The 13,901-nt window shown below is 41.8% G+C and overlaps 1 protein-coding gene across 1 annotated transcript in view; it reads left to right on the top strand.

Annotated features, from left to right (window-relative positions):
• Positions 1 to 13,901, top strand: part of STN1 (STN1 subunit of CST complex) — a 52,092-nt gene that overhangs the window by 6,664 nt on the left and 31,527 nt on the right. The window contains exons 2-3 of the mRNA XM_024213458.2: positions 7,104 to 7,233; positions 10,150 to 10,345. Of these exons, the coding sequence (XP_024069226.2) occupies positions 10,213 to 10,345 (133 nt within the window). The 5' untranslated portion in view covers positions 7,104 to 7,233; positions 10,150 to 10,212. The remainder of the gene's footprint in view (positions 1 to 7,103; positions 7,234 to 10,149; positions 10,346 to 13,901) is intronic.

Raw genomic sequence — 13,901 nt, 5'->3', positions numbered from 1 at the left:
TGTGGCTTTAAAATTTTCACTAGTTCACATAATAGTTAGGATTAGGAATTTATTAAGGGATAAAGACTGCTTTGCATCTCAATATTGCTTTCAGTCAACAATGGCACAACCATTTCTGAACATATTATATCTACAAGCATGGCTTTTCTTGTTCCAAATCTGATTTCCCTCCTGCATACTACAGGTTCTTGTTTCCAAAATTGATGACATGTTCTGTTATGTCCTGATGGGCTGCAGAGTCTCAAGATAAAACAACTTGTAATGTGATACGCTATTGTAACTAGGTTATTTTTAAATTATCTTTTTTTATTAAGGCCAGCAAGTCAACCTAGTTCAGGTTTTGCTGTAAACATGGTCTAGAAGGTGATCTGATTCTTTACATATACCATTTAAAAAAATCACCCATTTCTCAGTAAAATTTATTTCCAAAATCTAGAACATTTTGACACACGTATGTTACTAAAGACTGTTTTTCAGTAAGATATGCTTTAATCACAAGATGGAAAGAGATGCAATGTGGTAGAATCAAATTTGGTTAATAACACAAAGGAAATAATGACACTAAATATTAATTAATGCAAAGGTGAAGTTGAAAGTCTGAACAAAATTCGAATTGGGAAACAGTTAAAATACAGGTGGGTTTTTGGTTGGTTTTTTTTGGGGTGTGTGTGTGTGAAAAGTGACTTAATAGAAATGGCATTTTAGGGTTGCATGTTTAATGATACATTACACATACAGAACCATAATTTTAAATGCAGAATGTTGCTTGGGTTACTTGAGTTTCCATAATAGATATTCTCCAATATTTATTTTTGAAGGCAAAGATACCATTATATTGTAGAATAAAAAATGGTTTTATTTAGCATTTTTAAACTTCCATAGTAATGAAATAGATACTAATAGTGTGATTGTTTAGGCAAAACACAGCAGCTGTTGTGTGTTCAACAATAGCTCATTGCAAACCGTTGGACACTAGGATCTGCTTTTTGGAATACAGATAACTAGCAAACTGATTTTATTCCTCCTTTTTCTTAAATGACTTGGAATCTTTAATTTGCAGAATGAAGGGATTTTAATTTACAGTGCAGATCACCACAATATTAATACATTAAGACCAGAAGAGACTATTAGGATCATCTAGTCTGACCATCTGCATAAGACAAGCCCATATAATTTCATCCAGTAATTTCTGCAGCTTTTGATTGAGCTACACATGTTGTAATTCATGGAGGCGGTTTGTGGTGAGACGATGCAAAATAAAATTTCAGCAACATTTAGAGTGGTGTTTACAAAAGCTGAAGTACAATTAAACCAAACCACATTTCAAACCTGCTTATCGAAAGGATGCTTGTTTACCGTTTCTAAGTATGTGAAGCAATAATAGGGAGTCACGAATGTCATGCATATCCATAACATCAGTATTCTAAATGAGTGACTTGCCAAGAGATCTGAGCAAATTAAAGTTGTTGTAGGGAATGGTCCAGGAGGTATTTGCGCTCAGAAAATCTTATTACATGCCATTTGGTGCCATCCTAGTGGACTCAAAATGTTCTTTACAAGGCAGAGAGTGTCAGCAAAGCCTTAGCAGAATCTAGAGACCGGCTAATTACATTAGATTTGGGGAAACACAAATACTGCGGAGTGGGGGTTCTCAAATCTTTTTATAGTTTGCACATTTTAACATATAGATGGGGCAATGAGACATTCAATCAGAACATCATGTGGCAAATACAGCAATTGCTTACACAAAAATTAATATTAGGAAAGAAACTGGACTTTAGCAGCTGGGGTTAGGAGAGCCAGCACTGTGTGACCAGCCAGTTCTCCCAGTCCCCAGATTATTAGAAAGTGCTTCATAGGCTACCAGACAGGGCCGGCTCCAGGCACCAGCAAAGGAAGCAGGTGCTTGGGGCGGTCAATGGAAAGGGGCGGCACGTCCGGGTCTTCAGCGGCAATTCGGCGGCGGGTCCCTCAGTCCCTCTCGGAGCGAAGGACCCGCTGCTGAATTGCCGCCGAAGAATGAAGCGGCGCGGTAGAGCTGCTGCCGAAGTGCCACCGATCGCGGCTTTATCTCCCCCCCCCCACCGCTTCGCCGCTTGGGGCAGCAAAAAGGCTGGAGCTGGCCATGCTACCAGAGGTCCATCATCTGCAGCTTGAGAACAACTAATGCAGCATGCTGTAAGAAACGTATCAAAAGAATCTACACAGATCCAGAAGCTCTTGTTGACAGTGACTATTACTTTTCTAGCCTTGGAAGGCCTGCAATTAACTGAAATACAACATTGTCTTTACCGAGCAGAGCTGCTTATCTTTGTATATCATAGCAGATATTTTTGTTTTGAAGAAGAAAGTGGAGGGGGGCCTTGATCTCAGGCTGCCTAAATGTACAGTAGTTTGTGATGAGGCTTCCTATAATGAAGTGCTACAGGAAATTGCTGACTTTATCCCAATTTGTATATCTGTTTTGCAAAGAGTTATGGCTGTTTGAGCTGCTTTCATACAATTTATCCCATATGAACTTTACTGAGCTCAGCAAAACAATCTCTTGGTATCTTTCTCATAGCCTTGGCTAACAGAGCCTGAGAACAAGCAGTGTGAGAGAAGCTAATCTTTGAGAAGCATAACAGAAACTTGTTTTCACATGGCTGAATGGGTCAGGGAATTGCCCTAGGTAAAACTGAAAGTAGTGTGTCTGTGAGCTGGAAGGAAGCCTCAAAGCAATTCTTCCCATTCACACTCAGCTTTCACAGGCTTGTTTCTGGAGATGCATCTGAAAATCTTTTTGCTGCAAGAGGTGTCTTCAGACAGGAAGTGCTATAAGCCTTCATTTTGGGACGTGATAAAGATACAAGAAAACGCTTTCCATATGGAAACCAAATGCTCGGGGTTAGAAATGGTCAGGATCAAGTTACTTTTATTTCTCCTCTAAGTGAAAACAAAGTTAGGCCCCAATCCTGCAAGGAGCTCTGGGTGGGCAAATCCCTGCATCTGTGTGGTGCCCCATTGACTCCAGTCACATTTTCTGCCTGCGTGGGGCAGATTTGGGGCCTTAAAGATTATTCTGTCTAGAATGAACTCTTATCTACACTCAACAACTACAGTTTGGGGAGACTTGATTACTAGGGCCACCCTGCCAACTCCTGATGTGTTTAAAACATGGTTTATTCTTGCAGCATAGATGGAACTGGACTGTGTTTAAAAAATGTTGAACAGCTCTACTAAAGTCTAACACTTAAGGTTACCATTCGTCCACGTTTTCCTGGACATTGCCTCTTTTTTTGAGACTCCATCCTCTGTCCTGGTGGGATTTTTCAAATGTCTGGATTTTTTCAGAGCAGACGCTGCAGCTCAGAAAGAGCCCTTATTGGTCCACTTCCTGACTGGTTCCTCCTCTGCATTGGCAACTGATTGGTCCATTCCCTCCTCCCTCCTCACCACCACAACAGCTGCCGGATCCTGTCCACCCATGCCCTGGGGTCCTGCAGGGAGGCGCTGATTGACAGCTGTTACTGCATCCTGGGCTTGCGCCAGCTGCCCTACCATCACGACGGAGAGTGACACTGCCCCCCCTCCAGTGAGTACCCCTGCTGCAGGTAACCCCTCCAGCTCACCCAACTGTACTCCCCCTTCAGCTCCCACTCCAACCCCACAGCGTCCTCTTTTTTGGGAACTTGAAATATGGTAACCCTAGACATTGTTAAAACATGGTACCATCTCACCTATACTTTAACACCAAATCACACTTGAACATCAAATCATATTTGAACAATGTAGGAGACTACCCTGTTGTAACTCAGTCCCTAAGCAGAGTAGTTTTTGAATTGTAGACTAGACCTTAATTCAGCTGCTGCTTTAACTCACTAGGACAGCATGTGCACAGAGTACCACAGAAACCAGGGAATATTGCTGCAGAATTTAGGTCAAACTTGCTATGGTGTATGGAAGTCCTTTACCGTGTCTTAATGAATAACTAATGGTTGACAATTCCACCCAAGATTTCAATGTTACTAATTCAATTAAGCTTTAAAACCAGATAGGTATTATACTCATTTTAGAGATGGCTAAATTAAAATACTGTATGTAGAAGCTAAACGACTTGCCTAAGGTCACAGAGTTAGTCCTTGGCAGAGCTGGGAATATAAGGAATCTTGACTTTCAGTTCTTTGCTCTATCTTCCAGACAACATTGTCGAGGAAGCTAATATCCTGTTACGTTTGGATCAATAAATGATGCATAATATATGTTTAGGCACTACAGTAATACAAATCATTTAATGTCCAAGGAATCCCTTTATAAGGAACCTGGAATCTTCTTGCTCTCAATTTTCACATAGTTGGTGCTTTACAAATAATAAATTCGCTGGTCCAAAAAAAGCTATCCTCTGCCTTGTCTATTTTTCCTCAGGGAATAATGACGTTACAAACTCCCCCTCCCCTCCATCCTAATGGCAGCCTTTCTTTCTTTCTTTCTTTCTTTCTTTCTCTCATTCCAACAGCACTGCAAGTGATAGAGAATTAATTATCTCCTCCTGCTCTCGCTCCAAAAAGGTTACAGAATTAGTAGGAGCAGAAATAGTCTTAAGCATGATTCTTAAATACCTTTTAAGATACAGAAGGCAAATGGAGCTTTCTGCCAGGCTGTCAATAGTTAGTAAATGTCTGATAGCTTATTGCTTCTGGCTATTCTGCATAAACAGTAAATGCGCAGATGTCAATAACGTCTAGTAAATTTATAGAGCTAACTTATTGCTCTTCCAGGTATTTTTACTGATTTATTGATACATAGGAGAATGGCCTTGTGACTAAAGCAGAGGACAAGGAATTGAAAAAACTAAGTTCTATTCCCTGCTCTACCTTGCACTTCCTGTGTAACCCTTGGGTAAGTCACAATCTGCAAAATGGGAATAAAATGATGTCGTGAGGCTTAATTAATGTTTGTAAAATGGTTCAAGATCCTCCAATCTTGCACTTCCATAGTGCCTTTCCTATGTCTCTGATCCTTGCGTGCGTTATATAGGTCTGCTCACAAAGATCGATTGGCAGCACTGGGGGTTCTATTGTAAAAGAAATGCAGTATGACACAGAATTATGTAAACAAAGTGTTTCTCTAGCAGATTACTGTCCCAATCACAAGAGTATTTATCACAGAGTACACGTAAACATCAGGTTGGTAATCCGATACAAGACTATTTTTTTCTCCAATCCATATAATACCCTTTCTATGATGATGACGCCTCACAGGAAATTCTGTACATGCAGTGAACTGGGTACTGGTAGTATGGCAAAAAGTTATTTGCTCAACAATAACTCTTATATAGTTTTGGATAATTATCATAGATGCTGACTCCGTGGGTGTTCTGGGGCTGGAGAACCCCTGGAAAAATAATATTGGGTGCTCTGCACCAACCAGCCGCCCACCGATCAGCTGTTTGGCAGGCCCTGCTGATCAGTTTGATGCTATGGTCAAAAGAGCCAATGCAGTCCTGGGAAGTATAAACCGGGGAATCTCAAGTAGGGATAGAGAAATTATTTTGTCTCTGTATGTGGCACTGGTGCAACTGCTGCTGAATTACTGTGTCCAGTTCTGGTTCCCACAATTCAAAAAGGATGTTGATAAATTGGAAAGGGGTTCAGAGAAAAGCCAAGAGAACGATAAAGGATTAGAAAACATGTCCTAACGTGATAGACTCAAGGATCTCAATCTATTTAGCTTAGCAAAGAGAATGTTAGGGGGTGACTTGATTACAACCTGTAAGTATGTATGTGGGGAACCAATATTTGATAATGGGCTCTTCAGTCTAGCAGAGAGAGAATCCAGTGGCTTGAAGCTGAAGCTAGACAAATTCAGACTGGAAATAAATTTTTAACAGTGAGAGTTATTAATCATTGGAACAGTTTACCCAGGGTCGTTGTGGATTCTCCATCACTGACCATTTTAAAATCAAGATTTGATGTTTTTCTAGAGGATCTGCTCTAGGAATGATTTGGGGAGTTATATGGCATGTGTTATACAGGGAGTCAGACTAGATAATCCCAATGGTCTCTTCTGGCCTTGGAATCTATGAATCATGATACAATGCTCCAAACAGCAGACTGTCCTGTTTTTGTTTTTATTGTGGCTGTACCATCTATCTCTGGAGTAGAAATGTTTTTTATATCTAACAAACTCATGCATCCAAGCCATTCTCTTCCTCCAGCAGGATTGAAGCTCTAACACTGCAGCAGCAAAATCCCTAAGGCAGTGATCCCCAAACTTTTTATGTTGTGCCCCCCCAACCCATAATGGAATCTGTGCGCACCTGCGTGGGATCCAGCGTCTGGAGCCGGGGACCCAGGATCGGGGCCATGAGTGGAGCTGCACTGTGGTCAGAGCCAGGGGCTGAGGCTGGGACTGGAGCTTGGGGCAGAATGGGGCTATGTGGTGCTCCTTCCCTGCCCCCTGGGCCTGGACCCCACTGTCGTCCGCCCCCCCCCCCCAAACATTCCTCCACACCCACCTATAGGGACACACCTAACAGTTTGAGGACCACTGCCCTAAGGTCTACACCATGTGTATGAAATGAAGTCCAGGAGGGGCTGACCTTTTGGTGGGGCTCTGTAGTGTTTGCATTGCTAAGAATTGTCATAGCATTTTGGTACTTAAAGTATTAAGTGTGCATAGCATCTACTCAGAATTGTCTGTTAGCATTGTGATCAATAATGGCACAAATATCTACACATCTCCAGGGAACCTGCTATGTCCCTAAACCTTCAGTATACAGGGTAACTGCTATCTTCCTTCCAGATAACAATTAACCAGTACCAATTAGGCGTTTAAAGCCACTACTAGAATAATGGAAAGTTCCACTTTCTCCCCAGGTGACTTACTAATTAATAAATCTCTGGGATACTCTGCCTCAGGTGTCAAAACTTCCGGTGTCAATTTTCAGACATAGGAAGACCATGTACTGTAGCTAGGCGTTAGGGGATCCTATGGGTAGGGGTCCCTGCCCTAGGGTTAGTGTTCCTATGGCTAGGGTACTTGGAGCTAGAGTCAAGTTTCCTATGGGTAGGGCAGACAGCATTTGTTTTAACTCTTTTTTTTTTCTTCTCTTCTCCTAGCAGGAAGCACATTTGTGAATGACATTATAGATGTGCATGAAGTAATGAAAAATATTGCCCAGTAGGTGCATTGAAAAGTTTCTTTTCCATCCCTCTCTTGGAGTAGGAGAGAAAAAGGGAGGCCTTTCTTAAGGTAAGCCCAGATGGTGGTATGTTCCCAATGTGCTTATAAGGAATGACAGGGATAATTCAATGCAGAACTGTTGTGGAGATCCATGATACTAGATGAATGGAAGTCACAGCAGAGGTGGAGAGGTATAGCATCATGAGTCCCTGTATACTTGTGTTCTCCTTTAGCACTCTAGGGGACCAAAGAATTGCCAAAGTAGGCCCTAAGAGGGTAAACTGCTCAAATTAGAGCAATGCATGCTGGATCATTCTCTCTGCTGGATGGGGGAGAAGGAAAAGTTGAGGGCAGCTGCTTCACTTCATGCAAACTGTGTACGGGGCCTAGATTTCAGGAAAGTGCCAGTCCAGCCTATATACCTTTTGGGAATGTTTGGCCATCCTTAAAATACAATAATTGCTATTGAAGTCATAAATACTTCCTTATTTCCAGGGCTACTGATGGAAAGTCCTTCATTAATTATCCCAGGGATTCACGTGTGCCACTGGTGACTTTCTTCTTCTGCTCCACCCCCAGCACATGTGAATTTATGCAGTAAAATGTAGTCAGACCTGCTTGTTGCCTAACTCTTCCCTTGTTGCTTTTAGGTCTAGAAGTGTCATCTTGGGCTTGGCTCAGAGAAGTGTCTTCTATTGTAAAATTGTGACAGATGCTGGAATTCAATGTGTGGAATATTCCTGATGACTTTTGTTTGGGAGATACTGATTTATACAAAAAGAAAAATTTCCCTAGGGAACCAAAACCATCTGCTTGTGTTAGGTTACTTTCCAGGGAAGAAATACCCCTAAAATTGAATAGTTTATATCATAGCATCATGAGACAGGCATGATATCTTAACCCTTCTTCCTTCTGGGTGGGAGAGGGTTAAGCGGAACTGCTTCCCCTCACTCTAATCTGGTGTCAGGAATAAGGCCCTGCGGCTGTACCTGCTCAGACTCCTGACAGTCTGAGGAGTCAGCTAGGCTGCCTGGTTCACTGAGGAAACTATCAGGCCAGATCTTAAGCCAGGCAGTAGTTTTCTGGCTGGCTCAATGCACAGGCCTGTGAATTCTCTGCCTCACTCCAAGCTCTGCTTCAGTCCTGCTCCAACCTAGACCCTGCCCTGCACCTTGCCTTGTTCCAGTCCTGTCCCAGCCTCACTCCTGCCTCTGAAACAACCCTGCTCCTGCCTTCTCTGACTCCAGGTCTGTCCCTTGGCTCCAGTTCCTCGCTCTGACTCTGTCTTGATCCTGAGCTCTGGCATTTGAACTCTGACGGCTGTTCTTATCTCTTGCTTTGACCTCTTGATAGTAATAATTTTGCCATGCCTTCAGGCGTGCTAGGTACCCTACAAAACACACAATTCGCCCACAACCTTGCTTTGTAAAGCTTACAATCTAGAGTTCATATAGGCATAATGAGCAATGGTGAGCACAGCTCCAAAGAGGAACAGGGACGGGTGAGGTGGGCCAGAGTTAAATTGATAAGATCATACAGTGACTGAAGAAGTTCATGTATGCTGCTTGGTAGGGTTTGATCTAAACATCATGTAGTTCAGCGGTTCTCAACCCTGGGTCTGGGGCTCCCTGGGGGCTGTGAGCATGTTTCAGGGAGTCCTCCAAGCTGGGCCAGCGTGACTCGCTGGGGCCCAGGGCAGAAAGCCAAAGCCCCACCATGGGGGGCTGAAGCCCGGGGCCCCAAGCCCTGCCACCTGGGGCTGAATCAACTTAGCATTGCGGGACCTCCTATAGCATGGGGCCGGGAGCAATTGCCCTGTTTACTACACCCTAATGCCGGCCCTGGCTTTTATATGCAGAAAAACAATTGTGGCACAGGTGGGCTGTGGAGTTTTTATAGATTGTTGGGGCGGGGGGATAAGAAAGAAAAAGGTCGAGACCCCTGATGTAATTCACACCTTTGTAGGTTTCATGGGAGACATTAACTTCGTGGAGGGATTTGATGAGGAGAGGGTGGTTGGGTAGGTTTTGGAAGGCCTTCCATATGTAAGGGTCAGCATGGAAGAAAGTAGAGTTGCCTGTGGGAGGAGGAAGCAAAAATAAATCCAGGCACAGCGAACTGGTATTAATTTTGCGTAAACAAAAGGGAGTGGCTGCATTGAGGAACTTGAGCAATAAAAATGTCTTCACCTTTATACCAGCATGAATGACTGTTGCACTTAAAATTGGGGAGGTTGAAGGAGAGTGATATTCCTCTTTTGTTCTTCCCCAGCAAAAGGGGACAAATAGAACTGTTTTTTACAGTTCCTTTCATACTCTGGGGCAACCTGGAGTACTTTACAGGAACAAGTTAAATGCCAGCAAAGGGAAAGTTAACAAAAATGCATGTTAAGGCTCAAAATTCCTACTGGGTGTCCCCGGGCAGGAATTTTTGGGCAGAACACCTGTTTTTTGAAATTATCTGCCTTGTGGGATGTCTAAATTAGTCATGATGGTGGTGAGAGAAGAGAACAAGACAGTAATCAGAATGAAAGGGAAGAGGAGGTAACCAGTATGAAGCATTGAAGGTTGTGTGGCACAAAATGGGGAAGAGGTGGCTGCTTTCATTTTGTTCCAATAAAATATGCTAATTTTTCAGTAAAATATTCAAGTAGAGGAATAGGGGAAGATACTTTTTTATGGGGTGAGGGGGAATAGGAAGAAAACCATAAACAAAAAGGTAAAAAGAAGGCATGTGATGCTCCAACTCTATTAGTGAAATATATTTTGGACATCTTTCTATCATTGTACTTCTGTAGGGAAATCCCCTTAATTTGTGTTTTAATTTGAAGGAGTTGATGGCAGAATGCTATTGCTGCTACTACTGGTCACTCACTTCAAGTAAGCTAGTACAGCAGATATTTTACCATGTTTTGTGCTACAGTTTCCGGAAACTCACTATCAATTTCTGAGGGCTGTATGTAATAGCATCTTTTTACCTGTGTAGATAAAGATCATCAGCAATCCCTAGTCTGTCCTTGTTCATGGGAATTGGTCACTTGGTTTCTGAATGCAGTCCGACCCCGCGAAGTATGAAGCAGAGATGCCTTCCCTGTTATGGGGGCTGGATCCTGTCTTTTCTGCATTTGCAAGACTCTACATTAAGGATATAAAGGAAATGAAAGAATCTAAGCAGGTTCCAGGTATGTGTGTCTGATTTCTTTGGTCTGTATAGAAATGTAATGGGTTTAATTAGTAATGGGTGTTATTGTAGAACAGTATCAGCTTTACAAAGTTGCAGTCTTAGTTATGTAGCACTGACTGTCCAAGGATCTCAGAGTCTTTTTGAATGCTGATGAGTGAGTCCTCAACACTCCTGTGAGGTAGGTCAGTATTGTCTCCATCAGGACAGCTGAGACACAGAGGTCAAAGAATGTGTATTAATTTATGTAGAATTGTAGTGGCAGTGCTGGAAATGCAACTTAGTAGACCTGATGCCTTCTCCACTGTTCTAACTGGTATGAAACAATCTCTCTAAAATTAAGAGACTTGTTTGGCAGAGCAGAAAGGCTTCACTAACTTTCTCTGTATGTGTGTTGCTGGGATCTAATAAAGCTTAATTGTTTAAAAAAAAAATTTGTTATGCTTTCTCCCCCTCAAACCATTTAAAAATGTTTATGGAGGATTTCCAGACTTTTCTTTTATTGCCTTCACGTTGAAAGGTGGCCACTTTATTGTATTTAAATGTTTTAAAAAAGCAGTGTTTTTTGTCTGGGCACATTCATAGGTAATAAGAAATAGGAATGGGCTTTGCCTGTTTGGTTTCTAAATATGAATGAAGGATACTTCATGTATTTGGAAAGCCTTGTGGCTCATTCTAGTTTCTGTGCTGACTCTTATGCCACACCTTTTATTTCCTAACCATTGTTTGAAATTGTATGCTTTGCTGTCTGTTTCCTGTGGCGCTCCAGCCAATATCGCCCACATATATACATTTTCTAATGCAGCATAGGGCTGACATTGGGTTGCTGTTATCACTAGGAAGAACCTAAACAGGCTGTAGTGGGGTCTATGTACCCCAAACTATTTCGGGCAGGACTTAAGACTGTTCTTGTGGGGAGGGACAAGGGAAGGAAAACCCATAGAGAAACCTAGAGAGTTAATCATGAAAACCAGCTAGTCCTGAGTAGGTTTATCTCCAAGAAAAGCTAGGTACATATATTTATCCCCTTGACTAAAAGAAGGTCCTTGGCTTGCTTTACCCTTGAAGCACTGCTCTTGATTTTTGTTAATATATTAACTTTTCATTGACAATAGGAATGACGCTAGTCTCCTTCCGGAAGCCAAGAACTGGCTTTGTTATGCTCTCCTGACATCTAGTGTTGTGCCCTTAGGGACAACATGGAGTGTACAAGACCCAGCATATTTACTTCTGTGGAAATAGATATGATGGGTGTTTTCAAAGAACCTGTTGACCTGGGGCAGTGACCAAATATGAAGATACTGCTGATGGTTAATCTTGTATTTTAAAATCTGAGATAATGGCCCCATTGTGCTAGGTGCTATGCACACATCAATGAAAAGAATGTCCTTGCCTTCAAAGAATTGACAGACTGTCATCTTTAATTACTTAATCTTTTCTTGATTTAAAAACAATAATACAGAGACTGTCTCTCTCTGTTCTGTGTGTTGTACATCACCTAGCACAGTGGGGTCCTGGCCCATGACTGGGGCTTCTAGATGCTTCTGCAAAACAATTAATAATAGCACACAGTGGAAGAATAAACATTTTATGAACATCAACAAACATACTCTTGCTCTTCTTTTAACGTCCTAGACAACTATAGCACTTCTTCCTCTCCCAAATATGTTCTTATATTTCTCATTTGTATGCCATGAGGTTTTATTTGAGAGAGATTCCTCATCTGCCACAATTTTTGTCATTAATCTTATAAATAAGGTGCTCATAAAGATACCACCCTTTTAAAATGGGGGCATGCAAGTTTTCCCCACTTCCTGTGGATTTGTCTCTTTGCACAACCAAGGTCATTGCAGTTGTGTGTGTGTGTGTGTGTGTGCACGCGTGTACGTGTGTGTATATTAACAGACTTTGCAGTGCCATATAAGGATGAAAAGTCATGGAACAAACAATCCTAATTCTCTTGTCCATCTCTTTGGTGGGGGGTGCGCGTGTGCACACACACTATATGAACCATCCCAGATCCTTCCAGCATGTCTTTTTCCCCCACATTCAATGCCATCGGAATAGAACCATACACAAATAAGTGTTCGGTAGGAGGCTGGTGGGGGAACGGGATGGGCAATGTATACATTTGCTGCCAAAATTCCCCCCTCTAATGGTTTTCTTAAAGACCAGATGCTGTTAAGTATATAATTGGCTATAAACCAGTCATTAATGATAATTGGGAATGACTTAGGTCGGCACAAAGAGCAATGGGAGGAAATTAAAAAGTAAACGTAGGCTGAACTTATGGGAAAACATCCTTGCAGTCAGATCTGTTTGATTGTGAAACAGACTCCCTAGGGAAGGGCCGGAAGGCCCATCACTCAAATTTATTTATGTCGGGATTGTACAGCTCACTAAAGAATGTGCTGTATGGAATGATCCTGCACTGGCACTGGGAGTATGAACTAAATGATCTAATAAGTCTTTTTCCAGGTCTAACTGCTAGGATTCTAGGAAACCATGACTAATTCCTTAGAACAGCACTGGGGAAAACGTATACCCAGCCAGCTTCTCTACTGTTGTATATGGTGACATGAAGGCTGAAAACCACCCAGATAAAAGCAGCAATTGTGATGCCCCAGACGCCTTGAAATGAGAGTGGGTGTCAAATGCAACAACACAATGTAATTACAGCATGGAAATGAGCCTCTTTTTCAGTGTTAAAGTGCAGCTAGCCAGATTACTGACTCTGCAGTGTGACAGCACCTTATCAACAAGAAAGGGAAGCTATGAATAGTATAAAAGCAGGTTCACTAACAGCAGTCATTAAAGATTCTATGCTTCTATGATTTTGTACTGCTCAGTTAAAGATACGGGGCTCCAGTTTTTAGCAAAACTTTTAAGATCCCTGACCCTAAAGAGGTCAGCGGGCAGTTCCACATGTATGTCCTATCCATTATACCTCTGTTCAGACAGTCTTTGTAATGGGGACAGCGTGATGGCCAGGCTATATATTAGATAACTCTGTATACAGGCTATATTCTGTAGAACTATACACTCCCTTCTTCCTGTACCTCAGCAACTTTTTCTAGAAGCACAGGCCAAAGTTCTGTCTCTTAAAGACTTCTTGGAAAGCATTACATAGAGTTAAATCTTATCGCTTCTCGGCTCCTTGGAGCTAAGATCAAAGTATGTAAAACCCAATAAATGGATATTAATAATTTCCAGGGAATTTTCAAAGAGTATTCTGTTTTGCTCAGAAAGTGTAAACATGGTGCACTCAAAACCTTGTAAATAAGTTTTTGGATATTATACATAACTTTTAAACAAAACTACTAGACAGTACATCTACTGGTATTTAATATATTGACTTTCCCCCTTTTGTTTCTGTAACAAACATTCAAATACAAGTTTTCAGCATAACATTTTCTATACTTCAGTGCACACACATCAAAACACGTCTCCTCTGATCGTGAGTGATTTCTCAGTCTTTTAGTGTGACCATAGTATGGAATAGCAAAGAGTCCTGTGGCACCTTATAGACTAACAGACGTATTGGAGCATGAGCTTTC

This window comes from Terrapene carolina, unplaced genomic scaffold (assembly GCF_002925995.2).
Source record: "Terrapene carolina triunguis isolate 2854851 unplaced genomic scaffold, T_m_triunguis-2.0 Scaffold95, whole genome shotgun sequence".
Classification (NCBI taxonomy): domain Eukaryota; kingdom Metazoa; phylum Chordata; order Testudines; family Emydidae; genus Terrapene; species Terrapene triunguis.
The sequence above is the reverse complement of the archived record's forward strand: the minus strand, read 5'-3'. Positions and strand labels throughout refer to the sequence as shown.